The sequence below is a fragment of the Ursus americanus genome, chromosome 2, assembly GCF_024610735.1.
Source record: "Ursus americanus isolate L20-20 chromosome 2, mUrsAme1.1.p, whole genome shotgun sequence".
In the NCBI taxonomy this organism is placed as follows: Eukaryota; Metazoa; Chordata; class Mammalia; order Carnivora; family Ursidae; genus Ursus; species Ursus americanus.
In genome coordinates, this window is record NC_142128.1 from 74,103,479 (window position 1) to 74,119,907 (window position 16,429).

The following is a 16,429-nucleotide window of genomic DNA, read 5'->3' on the forward strand; positions in this document are numbered from 1 at the left end:
AAAGGGGAAAGTACCGAAGATCAGCTCCTCATTTCTTGAGGTCTGAGATTAAATAAAAGAAAAACAAACAAAAAGCCCAGTAGCAAAAAGCATTGGTACCCTACAGACACCGATCTGCTCTCCAGAGATGAGAATATACATGTGCGTGTCGTCCATAAAGCTCCACACTCCCGGTCAGCCAGGTTGAGCCCCGCAGTCGGTGCCGAGTTCGGTACTTGCCATGGTCCTTGGGCTGCCGGGATGATTCCAGGTTGTACTGGCCTCTATTTTTGCGAAGTGTTTGGAGTGAACTTGTGCTCGTTCTTCTCCTCCTCGTCATGTTCTTGCAATTTCAAGGGAAAGCAAATGATCATTTTCCCTCCAATTCTCAGCTTCTCTTTGTAGGCTTTTTCTGGCATTTGAAAATAGGAGTCATTCGAGGAAGGGGGGAGGGCGGGGAGAAGGAATGGGGACAGAAATCAGATTGAAACAGAAGTGGGACGGGATGAACAGGGAGGCTTTTTGTTTTGTTTTATTTCTGTTTTTTTTCCTTTTTCTTAAAAAAAATTAAATAAAGTTCTCATTATTTCCCCAATATACATCAAATGAGTTTTCATGCAAAGCAGCAGTCACAGAGGCAGAACTGTCCCCAGTTCGTGCCTCTCGGCTTGGAGAACCACCTTCTCTGCGCCCCCTGCCTCTCTGTGGTTCGCTGTGGGTGGACGATGCCCGCGGTCTCTCCCTGCAGGAGCCGGCGGTGATGGGCCGTGGCTGGCGTGGGGAGGAGGGGCCCTCCCCTCTCCCCGGGATGGGGTCTCAGGGGACAGCAAGCTCTGGGGTCTGATCCCCCTCACTTGTCCTTCCTTCTGAGACTCCCAGTGTGACAGCTTTCACAGGCCCCCTTCCTGGGAATGCGAGGCTCTATCTCTCAGCTCTCGATGGACATAGCATTAATGAGCTGCTCCACCTTGTACGCCAGCCGCTGTCGCCGGGCCTGCTCGTCCTGCTCTAGGGCCCCGATGAGCTGAGGAGCAAAAATGAGGGTGGAGAAGACTTTAGGACTCAGTTTCACTAGAGGAAGCCATTGGCCGAATCCTTCATCCCTCTCCCCTCCTTTCCATTCTGCCCTAATGAACATAACCTGAGATACTGTAAATGATTAACTGAATATATGTTGTGTAGGCATGTATGTGTGTCTATGTATGTCTGTCTACATGTATGCACATACATGTAGATATCTTAACACTATGTGTTTAAAACCGTATTTGGCATATCTGACAAAGTGCTATGTAAATATTAGCTATTATCATTATTATTATTACTAATGCTAATTTCAAGGACAATGTCAGTGCATGCCTTGGAAATTCTCTGGAGCTGTCCTAGGTGACCTCTGCTCACGTTAAGGTCCACCTGCCTACCTGAAACGTAACCGATAGCATCTGCCCGAGTGCAAAGAATCATCTGATTCATTGTTGAAGGAAGGATGAAATTAATTGTACAACACTTTGAAAGGAACAACAATTACGTTGTTGAAAGTGTTATTTATTGTGTTAACAATGAGTGGAAGACAATGAAATGTGAAAGAAGGTGCTGGATGAATCCGGAGGAGAGGCTCCCTTCTAAGGGGATGGTAATGAGTTTCGAGCTCATGGGTTTTTGACTCCATGCCTCTGTCATGTAAATTACCCTCTGTTGCTGTTATTGAAGGGCTGAGCCAGGCCTTCTGTGTACCTGCCTCCCGGCTCCGTGTGTCTCTGTCCCCTCCCGGGCCCCCCGCCTTACCTCTTCGCTATACTTGCTGACGTAGGAGTAGATCTCATTGAGGGCACTCAACATATTGAACTCCACAGCGTGCAGACGGGACTGCTCAGCCAGGTAGGCGTTCATGTCCTGGTCACTGATGGCCGGGAGCTTGGCGATGTCTGCGTAGTATCTGCCGTAGAGAGGACGGGCTCCTTAGTGCGGACCCGGCACCCCTTCTCCTCCAAGACTCTGACCTCAGGCTCCTTGAGAGCACCGGATGTCCCCAGTTGCTCCTGCCTCCCGATTTCTCTTCTGATGTGTCTCCCTCTGGCTCCTTGCCTCAAGCTAAGGTTGAGGCCTGGAGACTGGCGCTCCCTAGGCCAGACTCCATCCAGCTGGGAGCTTCCACCGTGTGGGCCCCCGCCCCCTCCAGGAACGCTTAAAAGCCCAGACTCTGACCAGATTCTGACTGGACTCCTCGTCTTCCAATCCCAGCTCTACTACCTGCCGGCTGTGTGACCTTGGGCGAGTTACTTAGCCTCTTTCTGCACCTTGGTCTCCTCAGCAGTGAAATGGGGATGATAATATTCCCTTTGCATCTCCGCTGGATATTTTAAGGAGATGATACATAAAAAACCTTTATCACAGCACTGGTTGCTTACCATGTGCTCAATGAAAGGTCATCAGAATGATAATGACCTGACCTCCAAGGGCCCAAAGGCTCCCGTCTTCCCCCCAGCAGGAAGTTTGGATAAGGGGGAAGGCTGGGAGCATGAGATCCAAAGGGACTGCAAACGCGGTTGTGGGTTGTGAGTCCTAGGTCAGTGAGGCCCACAGGGTGGGGGACGGAGCAGACAGATGGGGGGTGGGCCTGTCCCGGGGGTGCTCCTGACCTCTCCACCCAGCTCTTGTAGCTGGGGATGTCCTTGGCGTAGAGCAGTTTGTTGGAGGGCGAGTCCTTGCCCAGCCGGTGCTCTGATGTGGAGCACGAGTCCATGAAGGTCTGGGCCACCACGGACAGACAGGCGTCCGTGATGCTGCCCTTGTGGATGTCGAACACGAACTGGGGGTTCTTGATCACGTTCACCCAGAAGCGCAGGGGGAGGCTGCAGAAAAAGGCAGAGCAGACCTTGAGGGCCGAACCCCTGCCGCACCCTGGATGTTGCCCGTGAATCTGCCTCTCTTCCCTCCCCAAGTAAAGATCTCTCCCCCGAGGGCAAGGGCGTGAAATCTCAGAGCGCTGCTCCGGCTGGGGCTGCGAATCCAGCCTAAGCTGTTCCTGACCCCGGGAGAAGAGGAGGGGCATCACTGTACCCTCACTGGGTGCTGACCCTGAGCCCTAACAACTGAGGGGGAGATGTGGGTGGGTTCTGTTCCGTCCTGGCAGCTTTCCCAAAGGCCTCCATGCCCCCAGGGAAGTCCAAGAACAGAGAACTGTGCGATTTTCTCAGAGCTTCAAACAAAGCCCCCAGACTCCTAGAGTCCCCTCGCAGGGCCCATGGCCATTGTCCTGAAGGATGCAGCCAGCAGCCCCAGGCGCTGCCTGGGAGCCCGCACAAAGGGCACCACCTGTGCTCCCCGCCCAGCTTGGCCCCTCGCACTGCTTCCCAGGGCCGGCCAGGCCTGGTGGGGCTGTGGAGTGGGCCCCCCTGGGGCCAGCTCTTTCAGGGCTCTCCCCGGGGCTCTCTCCTCTCTGGGCAGGGGCAGAGGGAGGAGAGGATGCCATTGTTGGCCTACTGGGAATGAACTCACTGTAGCTCAGAGTTTTTCCCACCCCAAGAGGAACTGATCAGTCGTTAGGAGTGTTCCTTCTTGCAACTTGGGAATTTATAATCAGAGGAGAATGGGTGTTCAACCCATTTGCTCCCCTTCAAAATCAGAACAGCTGCTGTTTCTGTGTCTTTTCCAACTTGGCCTTCTCCTCCAGCTGCCTTCAGGGCCTTAACTCCTGGGCTCCTCTGTGGAGTGACCTTTGTTCCCTGGCTTCTCCTTCTGGCGTGAGATGACATTTCAGAAATCTGACCTACCTCTCATCAACCCTTCTTCAAGTTCTTTTCACCCTCAAGCACCCCAGTCTTTCCCAAATGTCTCAGTCATGCCAAGTCTTGGGGAGGACTTTGCCCACTCCAAGTCCTTCCAGGATGATTTCTGCTTATCTTTCGAAGGATAAGAGGCTCGCTCTTTCCTGTAGCCTGGGCAGGGCTGCCTCCGCTGAGAAATGACTCGTCTCTTCCAACTTCCCGTCCTCCGGGAGCTTTGAGGAGCTTCTAATATTCTTTCCTTGGACATTAGCTATTTTAGGTCTGGATAAGGGGACTCTTCCTGCCACAACTCCAGGGTAGGGCACTTCTATGACCTGGGCCTATCTGGCAACAGAAGGCAGCGAGATGGGGATGATCCAGAACTTTCCCTTCATTTCCCCGAGACTGCACGCTTCCAGCACTAGGCTGGGGAGTCTTCCAAAGCAAAGGAGACAGCCATGGCCCTGGCCCTGGGAATGCAGACGAAAGTCCTGCCCCAGTGAAGCACGCTGTGGGCTCCTCACCCGCGACCACCAGAATCTCCCCATTTCACTACCCTATGATCAAAGCTGCAGACTCCGGAGGGCCAGCAACCACAACATCTCGAAGAAGAAAGGATTATATGGGGTTGGGGTTGGGTTTTTCCAAAGTGTTTTGCTGGTTGCTAGGGTTTTTGATTCCCAAATAACAGCCGGGGCCCATCTGTGTCGGCTCTGTTTTCTGAGGAGATCGCTGACTCCAGACAGCTGTGTGGGCTGCCTGCCCAACCCAAATGCCTGGACCTCCTCTCTCCCCTCTCTGGGCTCTTTCCTGGAGGAAGGTTTTTGACTCCGGCTCTCGGCCAGGCCCTGTCTGACCTGAAAGCCAGTCCTCAGCTCCGTCTGTGGTCTGGATCTCAAACCCAGGAGGGAAAAGTCGTCTGCTAGGGGCCTGTGGGAGCCCCTTCTCCCACTGCTGCGTGTGGCTGCAGGGGTTACCTTAGGGAACACAGTCATGCCTGCAGGACATATCCCGCCTGCTGCTTCCCGAAACTCATGGTGCTCGGGTCCTCACTTGGCCTTAAGGCATCAAGTTTGCCATGACCTGCTCCCGGCCGGTGGGCTCTCGTCTGTAGCAAATGCAAGCTCTCTCCCCAGGGGTCTACGTTCAGTTCAGCCTTCCCCGTCTCAGGACGAGGTGCCTTCGGTTCTGCCCTGCTCAGAGTGCCTGACGCTGCCTTGCTCGGAAGCTCTGCGCCCAGCTCTCCGGTGTGGCTCTCAACGTAGCTTCCTCTAGCACCTTCTCAAGAACCAGAGGTCTCAGCATCAGGGCAGAAGTGCTGCCCGGAAAAGGCTCTCAACCTGAAAGGGCAGAGCTCCAGCCCATGTCCCCTGGTGCCGGGCCCTCCGCCAGACAGGCCCCACTTGGCGCCCGCAGCCTGGGGACCACGTTGGCTCTGCAGAGCATATGTGCGCTATTTGTTCTAGAAACCTCGGATTACCCAGCCACCATGAGGAACGGGCTGCCCGCATCTCCCTGGTCCCTGCCGGCCTCCACCTCCCGCAGCTTGCGGCCTCTCCAGGCTGCAGCTCCCTCTGGGCTCCCCGAGGGGTTACCAGTTGCTTTTCCAGGTGTGCCGCACATCTGTGTCGTGGATGCTGTGTCTGTCTGCCTGCTCATCCAGGAAGTCAAACATGTACTTGATGGCCAGGGGGAGAGCGCTGCCCCGGTGCACCGTGCTGAACAGGGTCTCGAACAAGTCATCCACGAACTTCTGCAGGGTGCCCTGGGGGAGGGATGGGGGGGAGCGCGTGAGGGGGAGGGTGGGGGACGGTGGGGTGCAGGCAGCAGACGGGCAGACCAGATAGTGCCTTGGACTGATCCTGCCTTGGAAATTCGTCTGCGGCGCCAGGCTGTGCAGACAGTGCGGTGGGGGTGGGGAGGGGGCCGTGGGGTGTCGGGGAGATGGGAGGGACTGAAGAGGCTGCAGATTCCTAGGAAGAATCTCTCCTCCAACCCGCAGCCACATGCCACATCTCTGCTTGTGTCCGTGCCAGGCGGGAATGGGCACGGGGTGCTGGGCAGGAAGACTGAGTGCTCCGAGTCCCGGCTGCCCGCAGGGACTGGTGGGCAGGGGCTGGGACGAGAGGGGGTCTGAAGAACAAGCTGGAGGACTGTGAGCCTCCTGGCAGGACTGCAGAGGGCCTGACTGAAAGGTGTGAAGAGGTTTGCCATATTCGTGGCCTGGGATAAGCGGTGCCTGGAGTGGGTGCTGCAGGTGAAGGGTCCACATCCAAGAATCCCCAGACCCAGCCCTGACCCCCAGGGCCCTGGAGCGTCTCTGGGCAGGGACAAGGCTGGGTCTGGATCCCCCAGTTTACAGGTTCAAGGGATACACCTCTGAAGGTGAGGAAAACATCCAACCTTTTCTGGTGGCTCTGTTGGTCTCTTATTAGCATATTGGGAAAAGCAAAATTTGAGACATATGGTCTGAGGGTGTATTTCTATGTCTCTTTTGGGAGCAAGTCAGAGCTGGAATCTGGATGCCACTGTGTGAGAATTTCAGCAGCATTTTTGTGGGGTCAGTGGGGGAGAGGATTTGAAATCTGACCTGTGTGGGCAAATACGGGCCGTATAATTGCCATACTTACAGGCATACTTGTTCTCTGCTCAGGAAGCTGGAAGACAGCTTTAGATCATAGCTTCCAGTACGGTGGCTACCTCACCTCCACCAGCATTTGGGGGCCGATGGGATGGGACAGGGAAGGGGGAGCCTTCTCTCCGATTACTGGCAGGACCCAGCCTTTGTTCTCTCCCTCCCATTGTGGCCAGAAAGTGGGTGGAAAAGGCAGTGACAGCAAGGCTGGCCTATCTGTCCAGCTAACATCAATAAGAAAACCCCAATATTTTCCTAAAAGGTACAGGGACCCAGAGATTCGAGAGCAGCTCCTCTGAAGAGTAATGGTGGTCCTGAGGGGTGGGCCAGGGCAATGATATTGTTGCAATTTTTGCCAAAGGGTAGAGAACAACAGTGGCCTGATCCTTTAGAAAGCCTGCTCTGGGACCTGGACCTGCTCATCTGGATGGGTCCCTTAAAGGACAGACTCCATGGCATCCTTATGCTGGGGGCGGGGAGGGGCGGAGGGTGGGCAGGACGTACCCCCTGAGGAGCCCTCCCCGGGCTGCAAAGAACAGCAGTTACCTTGGTGGCCAGCAGCCGGGTCAAGTAGATCTCGGACACCATCTTGCTGCCCCGGTCACCCTCCTTCTGGTCCCCGTGCTCATGGTTCTTCACCAGATGCCACACCTTAACCCCACTCTCCAGGTCTGGGGTGATCATGGGGGCTCGGGACCGCAGGCTGTCGGGACTGCCTGTGTACCTGAAGGAGGAGTCTGAGGAGAAGGGGGCAGTGGAGGCTCATAAGACACTGATTTCATCATCCTTGCTTGTAGAATCCTTCTAGAATCTTTGTCCGCCTACTGCACTCACTCAGAATAAAGTAGTTTCAATTGGAAGGGGACCCCTGGGACCTCATATTTGGTGGGTTATTTTGGGATCCTTGGTTGGCATGAGGACAGAGGAGCCTGAAGCCTTTTCTTTGAAAAAAAGATTCAGAAATTCTGTGAGCTGGAGAGACCCTTGAGGATTTGGGAGCCCTCCCCCACCCCTCCTGATGCTTCTACAGCAAAGAATAATCAATAGGTAAAATGTCAGCTTAATATTTTCACAGGGGCTTTCATGAAAAATCTTGGTGCTAAGAAGTTGTAAGTTGTAATGCCCCATCTTGGGAGTTAATGGGTCCTTCTTACTTGGGGCCTAGGATATAGACTTGCCTAAGCCATTTTGGGGGCTGCTGGGCCCAGTCCTGAGGTGCGCTTTAGCTGGAGAGCCCAAAGTCTTACTGTATACACAAACGCAGAGGAAATGGAGCAAGAGAGTGTGGAAGCATGGTCACCTCGTGGCCCTTGCACCCTCAGGGGTGGGTAGGCTAGGACGGCCAATCTATTGGCCCAATTGGGACACTTTTGAGAGTAAAGGGGGGCCGTTAATAACTCAGCCAGCATAATAGATATAAACAGGGACTGGCAAGTAGGAACCCTCATCCACGTGCCTTCCTGATTCTGGGCCCCTCGCACTCCTTCACCAGGTCTGAGCTGTCAAAGGAAGGGCGCCCGGTGCACCCGCTCCCGCAGCTCTGAGGTCACGGATGCTCTGGGAATGACTGCACTCGGGAGGAGGGGAAGCAAACGCACAAACATCCTTGATTGGTGGAGGGCAGCTGCAAGGGCTGCCTGCTGTCGTGAGGGATGGTGACGGGTCCCAGGTAGGTCTCGGAAGCTGCCTCCGAGCTGCCCAGGCTACCTTCCTGGTCCTCACCGTATCTGCTGATGGATGTCCGGGAGATGCTGGCGGAGGCTGGGATGTTGTAGGAGGAGGTCTGTTTGGGGACCAGAGCCACCACCGATCTGTCTGACACCTGAGAAGGGTACGAAAAGTACAGTGTGGGTGAACCAGGAAATTGAATCGTCAAGTACTTCTAGAAGGTGATGTCATAGATATGGGGTAGAGCACAAGGAGTGCAGGAATACTAAAAATAATACGGTTGCTACTCGCCAATCTGTCCAATATGGTTGTTACTCGCCACCTGTCTCGATTGTGCACTTGAAATTCAGTCACGTTGTCAGTGTCTAAACAACAAATTACTAACTATAACACGACTATTATGCTGTAAATGCATCATATACACTGGGTTTCAATGAGTTAGCATGAATAAAACAACACAAACTATCTCCTTAATAATTTTTCTATTGATTCCATGTTGAAATGATAATTATGTACACGTGTGGCTTGCATTATCTTTCTACTGGACAGCCTGGGCTAGACCCAGCCTCCCTTCAACCCTTTGGGTTCGCACAATTATTCCCATTTTCCAGGTGAGGATATTGAAGCAGAGAAGGGCAAAGCACCAACTTCAAAGTCACACAGAGACTCTGTGGTACAGCCAATATTTGTAGCCGGGTCTGTCCAGGCTCCAGAGCACATGCTCTCCCCATTATATCCTAATTTGGGATTTTATTTCAAGTCACACTGGTCTGAAGCCCATTTTCCCTCTTGGCTCTGATCCTTCTGGCCTGGGTCCTATAGTGCTTGGGCCACCTTGAGGAGTTTCACCAATGGGGCAGCTGCTCTTGGGGAGTCAGAGGGAAAGATGGCATGTTGCCCCGTCCTCTGTGAGGTACCCAGGCTCAGCACCCAGCCTGGAGGGAAACGGCTGATAAATGAGGAGCCATATTGAAGACATTTGGGGCCATTTTGATTTAAGATTACCCTCCATCCAATAAAAATGGAGAATCCCCAGAATTGTGGCGATCCAATTAAACCCGTAACGCAGAGGGAATAAAACAGCTATAATAATGTTATGGGCCATAAAACATTCCTATTAAACCATTTTTTATTTTAACAATTTTTATGAACTTTATAAGTTTGATTTATAGCTGCACCAGTCGTAAAACCATCTTTCTGGGTCTTAAATTGTCAGTCCCTCTCTCCCACCAAAAAAGAATTAAATGTTGGGAAGTCAAACTATAAATGAACATTAGTGCTAACGAGATTCCCTGATAGCCGGTTTTAGTAGTGGTGTTTAATTTTACCCTCCCTATAAATCTGCGGGAGCCCAGCAAGTTTTTTAACATCTCTTTGTTAATTAAGATTATGCAGATTTTCTCCTGTCCGGGCTTCCAGGACCTTTGACTCCAAGGAGGGTCACCAGGGGGCAGTGCTTTGACTTGGTGGCAGAAAGCTGCAGGGCTCTGGGCTCTTGCCGGTGCTGGGAAGGGGCCCAGGCTGCCTCACTCCCAGCCGGGCAGTTTCCTGGACCATCAGTGGTCCGCACCATCTGCCCCAGCTCTGGAACTGAGCGGGGGGACCTCTCTACCTCTGTCTTTCAGGAACTCTCCTTGTAAATGACAGCCTAGAAATGTTCCTTTGAAAGCCTTGCAGGGGCAGGGATCACTACTCCTGGGAAGAACAGATTACATTCTTCATGTATGGCTTGTTGTCACCTGGAGGATTCCCAAGGTGACTCGAATGACCACAGTTCAACCCAATTCCAGGTCTTGTCACTAAATCTCTCTTGTCTTCAGTCCTAGCCTTTCTTTCTCTTGACTGACAGGTGGTGCAAATCCATGGTCAGCCTGCCTGGCTGGGTCTGACCTTGGCTCTGCCACGTACTAGCCACGTGACCTCAGGGAAGTCAGTTAGCCTCTCTGCGTCTCTGTTGTCTCATGGTCGATGGGATAATAACAGCATCTCAGTGTGCGTGGGGCTCAAAGAAGTCAGGACTCAGGAAGGCGGACGGCAGCACCTGGCACCCAGTGGGCCCTCAGTAAGTGCCGGTGTTAGTGCTGTTACTACGGGCATCATCGTCATCGTCACTGTCCCCCAAAGGGAAGAATAATCCCTGTTGCTCCTTGTCACTCAGGGCTAGCATGTGGGAAGTACCCTGTACTCGGGAGAGCTCAGTAAATATTTGAGGAATGAATGAATACATGAATGAGAAATGACACTGGGGAATTGAAAGTGCTTTGTATGATGAGTACTGTAAGAACAGAATATTCCATTCTGATTGGGAGCCTTAGGACGGACAGCGCAGTAACAAGCGTTAAGGCATCACAGACAGAAAAGAAAGGCCTCCCTCCTACCCTTGAGAAACTTCGGATTCCAAGGCACAGTGCTATTCTCTTTTGTGCTTTCTTCTTCAGCTCTAACTGGTTCATTACAAGGGTTCTCCAGGATGCACCAAGCGCAGGGGGAGGGGGTGGGGTGGAATCAACAGAGACAGGGACGGGCTCTGACTACCCTGGGGGGGCGGGGAGTCTACATCCTACCTACCTCGCCGGCTATTTCTAATTCTTCCCACCACCTTCACAAGCCAGATGTCACCTTGTGGATGAGGAGCCCAAGGCTGCAAGAGGTTAAAGTCTCCCCACCAGTGAGTGGAGAAGCAGGCGTTGAAAATGGCTCGCAAAGCCTTGACCTCTTCTCAGACACCACACTCAGTCCATCTGGGGCTAGGCACAGTCGGGGTTACGTGGGCCGGCGAGGGGGATGGAGCCTATCGAGGAGGGTTTCTGGGGCTGCCCCAGTGCCCCCCACCAGCTTCCTCTGTGCCTCGAGCCTCCCAGCCAGCTCCTATCGGCCTTCAGGACCCCCGGTGGCCTGGTCCGGGGCAACGCCATGCTCACCAGTCCGGCCTGCCAGTCCCTGCGCCCCCTCTCCGCGTGAGGCACAGACGGAGGAGGACGTTACTAATCAGACAATCCCGTAGGGTCCTGCAGCCTGAGGCACTTCTTCTGGTTGGTTTAATTTCCCCCGGTGTCTCTCATTTCCAGTTTCTATTTTAGTATGTTTCCTGAATCCCAACCAGCCTACCTGTGCTTAATCTTATAGAGACCCCCCAGCCATGAGTAGTCACCATGGGAGGGAAGGGGAGGTGGGAAAAGATCCCTCCTGGATCTTTTGTTCTTTTGCTGGAATTTTTTTTTTTTTTTGACTATTCATTCATCGCATCTGACAATGCGCCGAACAGTTTCTCTCCTGTACTGAATCTATTCCACACGGCTTTATGGGGTGGGGATCACTTTGAACCCCATTTTACAGATGAGAAGGGAGAGAACGTAAGTAATTTCCCCAAGGACACCAGGTAGTAAGTGGCAGAACGCTAGTGCTGACGACAAGTCTATCCAGTCCCCTGCTCTATGGCAGGTGAGCAGCGGAAGCTGCATCGATGATGAGACGCTGAGGACAGAGAGCCGCAGATCCCTATGGTTGGTGACCTTACGGAGGACCTCACAACATGCAATTTTGCTGGAGACGTGGAGGTACACAGGAGAGAAATGCCTCGCCCTACCCAGACCAGTTAAGTCAGTTTCTCGGGGCAGAGTCTGGGCACTCATGTTTTTGGTAAGTTTCCCTCATGATTCTAATGGGTAACCACGGCTGAGAAGCTCCGATTTCGATTCAGAGGGAGGAGGAAAGGGGAGATGGCTTCTGAGGGCCTGAGAGCAAACCCTGGAGTGAAGGGAAGTCAATCTGGGGAGTCAAAGGTCATGCTGCAAAGCCCCTGCCCTCACCTGATAATGCATCAGTGTGTTCAGCCGCTTCCAGTCGCCCTCGATCTTGGTGGTGATGTCCTCGTCTTGCAGCACGACCCGGGCTATCCGGCCTTGACGCCACTCTGGGTGGAGGGGGTGGTGTAGGGAGCAGTGTGAGTGGGCGGGGGGCTGGGAGCCAGGGTCACCCAGTCCTGCCTCCTCTAGGGACCTGGCAACCCCAGCTCCAAGCTGGTGCCACCCATAGAGCTTAGAGACGTTCAGGGATCCATGCGGTCAAGACAGCTGGGGAGAAGGGTGGGCAGGCAGTGTTCCAGAAGAAGTACTTCCTGTGGCCCCTCACCTGGGCAGGATCTAGTCATGCTCCCAGGAGGGGCCTACGCAGGATGGGGCTTCCCATTTTCTCACCCCATCCCATCCCATTGCCCAAATGCCCTCCCGGAAGCCACTTTTCTAACCCTTGCCCCGCCCCCCCAAAGGCCAGGCCTCCTACCCAAGTCCATGTCAACAGCCCTCGGCCGCTGGGAGTAGGGCACATTCTTATAGATGGCATCGAGGATCTTCTCCTTGACCTGCGTGATGGTGTCACAGTTTAACACCTTCACTGGGGTCTCTGGACTGTTCTCGTTGTCGGGGTTGACGCAGTTCAGGATCTACAAGGATGATAGGAGGGGGCAAGACGGGAGTTCAAGGGGCTGCTTGAGGGACAGGGAGCAAGGCCTTGGAATCTTCTCTTTCCAAGGCTTCTCCTCCTTACAGGAGAAATAGCCATACATCGGTTTCTCTTGCCCTCCTGCCATCTCAAAGAACTGAGACTCCACTTTCTTGCTCCTGGTTGGCTTGGGGGGCGACTGTAATCCTGGAACCAGTCGTGCTACGGGTTTAGAGATGGCTCCAGGTCTATCAAGGGCTGACCAGCCACTTCCCAAAGCCTCTATATGAGGAACTAGCAAATTCATCTTCTTCCCCATAATGCTCATTTCCCCATACCTCATGGAGGCTGGTCTGCCCCTGGCCATATCATCTAGGGTAGACGGATGAGGCAGACAGCTCTTTGGGCCCACCCAATGAGATGGGGTGGGGAACCCAGGCCTGTCCGCCCCACTCTTGGAACCCTTCTCGTGCCCCTTAGACTCACTCCCAGGCTGTTTTCCAGCCCCTCTGTTGACCACTCGGTCAGCTTCGTGCCCTGACGGCAGAATACAGAACAGAGGCAGGAGGTCTGCCGTGTCCCCTGCTTTCCCGGGCTCCTTACCAGGGTCTTGTACTCGATCTGCTGCCGGATGAGCTTGTCCTCACTCAGAGAGTAGCGGGCCTCCCCCGTGATGGCGTCGATGGGGCCCTTCTCCATCTGCTGCTTGATGGCGCAGTACAGCATGAAGAGCGGCTCCCCCGCGCACTCCTGTGGGCACAGCGGGGCGTGGGGGTGGGCGCGGTCTCCTTCTCTCCCTCTCCTGGCCAAGCTCCTAGGCTTGCTGTGCTTTGGAGCACCCCAGCCGGGCAGCTTCCTGTTCCCGAGGGGTCCCCATGCAGCCCTGACGGCCGGGCCTGGAGCAGCAGCCCCCGTCTTGCTCTCAGTGCTGGGCCCCAGCTCGCCCCCACTCTCACCTTCAGAAACTTGTGCAGGAGGAAGGCAAACCAGTTGGTCAACATCTTCTCAGCCACAGACTCTGTCCTGGGGGGGTAGAAGGGGTGAGGGGCAGTCCTTTATGGAGGGGTCTCGGAGAGGGGGATCTGACTCGTATGCATCGTGGCCCAAGAGAGCAACAGGGCATCAAAGGACACAGGGCTGGGAGCCAGGATGCCAGAGCTGAAAGTGTGACCTTGGGCAAGAGGCTTTTTCTTTCTGGGCCTCAAATCCCTGTGGAAATGGAGTGGTACTCCGGGTCTGCAGATGAATGCACCAAGTACCCCGTTTCCACAGGGCTCTCAGTTACCAGTTCTCCCTACTTCCTGCAGGCCTCAGGATGAGAAACAGTTTCTCTGTCCCTTTGGGATTCCTTGCGTGCCTGAATACTCCATTTTCATACCCAGGAAGTCCCTGGTACGTGCCCCTCTGACCTTTCAGAATCAGACTGCCTGAATTCCAATCCTGACTCTGCTGCATACTGGCTGTGGGACCTTGGGCAAGTCATTTCACCTCTCTGGGTTCATTTTCCCCGTCTCTGAATGGGGACAATGATAATAGTGTCTCTCCCACAGGGCTGTTGTCGGAATGGGATGAGTTAACAAATGTAAAGTGCTAAGAATAGCATCTGGCCCCCAGTAAGCACTATTCCGTAAGTATTGGCTGTCATTCCTGCAGTCACGTGGGGGTCCTGGATCCTAGCCACTCAGGTGGAGAGCAGGGGGCATGAGTGTTTAGCAGACAGGGGATCTGCTTCTGCAAACACCAGCCCTCCCCACCCCCTATCCAGGGCTGCAGATCTGGGGACTCGGGAAGGAACAAAGCCGCTGTGACAGACCCTCAGTGATGGGGATGCCGAGGGGTATTTTAACACCCCGCACGTGGTGCAAATTATACCCTCTGGTTGCAGTAAATCCCAGGCATTTGCCAGGGCTGCACAGCGGTCTGGGCCTGGGGGAGAGTGACAATGGCAGAAGAAATTGTAGCTTTGTCCCCCGGCCCCTCCCAGCACCCTCTCCCTGCATTGTGCCTGAGATTAGCTCTAATTTAAATACAACAGTTTTTAATGAGAGTTTCTAATGCTAAGATTGGCAGGATGGGGGCTCAATACGCAAGAAACAAAGACATTCTTCCTCCCTCCTCACCCCACGTGGGGTCTGGAAGCCTGAGACCTCGCTAGGAGCAGGCTAAAGAGGGGGGCAGAGAAACGCAGGAGGCGCATTCCAACCCCTGCTGCCAGAGGAGCTCCAGAGCTCGGTTCGGCTCCCTGGGGCCTCCAGGGAATGGATGCCAAGGTCTCCAGCCCTCTTTCCTGCCAGTAAAAATGGCAACTGGGGACGGGGTACGTGGTGGCTGCTGGTGATTTGGGTCCTGGAAACTGGGCGCAGAAGGGATAGGCTGCACCCAATCTCCAGCCCGCCGCTGTCCACCAGAACCTTCAGAGATGAAGGAAATGTTCTCTAAGTACGCTGTCCAATATGGTGGCCAGCAGGTGGTGACTGAGCACTCGGCATGCGGCCAGCACGATGGAAGAACTGAATGTTACACTTTATCTCCTTTTAGTTCACAGCCACACGTGCACCTGCCGGGACCCCTGCCGCCCTCCCCGCCCCCCGGCCGCGGGGCTGACCTCCGGAGCAGCAGCTTGGGGTGGTTCTTGTTCTCCAGATTCTTCTCGATGAGGTCAGAGAGCAGCTGCTTGAGGACGTCGGTGGCGTACTCCAGGCGGCCCTGTAGGCCGGTCATGATGAGAGAGGCCACGTTGCCACGGTCGCGCATGGAGAAGCTGCGCTGCAGCTCGAGGGTGCGGATGAAGGTCAGCAGGAACACCTTGTTGTTGATGAGCTGGGCGAAGAGCTTCAGGGCCTTCTCCACGTGCTGCTGCCCATTCCCCTGAACCTGGGGTGGACAGGATGGGCGCGCCCTCAGAGGACAGCCTCCCGCCTCCCCGGCCGGCCTGGCACCAAGGGTCTTCTGGCGAGCGCCACAGAACCCTCTCCAGGACACCTATAAGCACCCCTCACCCCCAACCCGGGACGGGGTAGGAATGGCTGGTCTCTGAAGTTCTGGTCTGCTCTGCCTGCCCACTGGGTTGGGAGGACTGGCTCCAGGCAGCGCCCTCTGAGGGGATGCCGTCCATCTGATTTTTCCAGGAATGCAGGAGATACTCCATCAAACTTGCTTGGTCTACTAGTCTCCCTTTAATCCTCTCTGCCCTGATTTATTATCTTCAGTAAAACAAACCAACACACAGACAAATAAACCTCACAGAATCATACGTCTTTCCTTAAGCCACCTTAAATCCATTTGAGAATGTGGCAGAATCTTAGTTAATTAATTTAGTCTTTAATTAAAAATTGACAATGAGCCTTCCCCTGGAATCATCCCAAAGAGCCTGCGTGCCCCCTTGGCCGTGATCTGCCTGCTGTTGGTGATGCTGTTCCCAGCTGTCTCTTGTCATCACTCCTGACCTTCCTCTGAGCTGCTGGGCCCATTGGCATTTCCCCGGACACCCAGGCCCTGCGCTCCTGCTGCGTGGCTCGTGGAGGGTGGCGGGCATTACCTCCAGCTCCCGCAGCACGGGATGGTCCTCGATGCCAGGGAACAGGACTCGCATAGCGTAGGTACGGTAATCCAGGTAGGGGATTCCCGAGCGGTCCAGGTCGCTGGTCAGCTCATTGATGTCTGTCTGGAGCTCCGCAAAAGCTGTGCAAGTGCAGGGAGACAAGGAGGCTCAGGGGGGCACCCGCGCGGGGGAGGGGAAAGGCAGGAGGAGACATTTGTGAAGGAGGGGCAGGCCCAGGGTGTAGAGACAGGGATGGTTGTAGAGGCGCATCTCCAGAAGGGGCGAGAGATCTCCAGACCTCCTTTCTTAGGTGGTGGGCATGTGGGCGATTCTATGTTCTATTTCCTCTTCCATGCTGAAGCATAATTTTGACGCATCTTTCTATGTACTGTTAAGTGTAGT

The 16,429-nt window shown here is 54.4% G+C and overlaps 1 protein-coding gene across 1 annotated transcript in view; it reads right to left on the reverse strand.

Annotated features, from left to right (window-relative positions):
* Nucleotides 1-495: 495 nt before the first annotated feature.
* Nucleotides 496-16,429, reverse strand: part of PLXNA2 (plexin A2) — a 205,650-nt gene continuing 189,716 nt past the window's right edge. The window contains exons 21-32 of the mRNA XM_045787800.2: nucleotides 16,025-16,167; nucleotides 15,092-15,360; nucleotides 13,443-13,509; nucleotides 13,090-13,236; nucleotides 12,328-12,487; nucleotides 11,856-11,959; nucleotides 8,101-8,200; nucleotides 6,925-7,115; nucleotides 5,339-5,508; nucleotides 2,616-2,828; nucleotides 1,762-1,912; nucleotides 496-1,003 (exon numbers count right to left, since the gene is read on the reverse strand). Coding sequence (XP_045643756.1) covers nucleotides 908-1,003; nucleotides 1,762-1,912; nucleotides 2,616-2,828; nucleotides 5,339-5,508; nucleotides 6,925-7,115; nucleotides 8,101-8,200; nucleotides 11,856-11,959; nucleotides 12,328-12,487; nucleotides 13,090-13,236; nucleotides 13,443-13,509; nucleotides 15,092-15,360; nucleotides 16,025-16,167 — 1,811 coding nt within the window. The 3' untranslated portion in view covers nucleotides 496-907. The remainder of the gene's footprint in view (nucleotides 1,004-1,761; nucleotides 1,913-2,615; nucleotides 2,829-5,338; nucleotides 5,509-6,924; nucleotides 7,116-8,100; nucleotides 8,201-11,855; nucleotides 11,960-12,327; nucleotides 12,488-13,089; nucleotides 13,237-13,442; nucleotides 13,510-15,091; nucleotides 15,361-16,024; nucleotides 16,168-16,429) is intronic.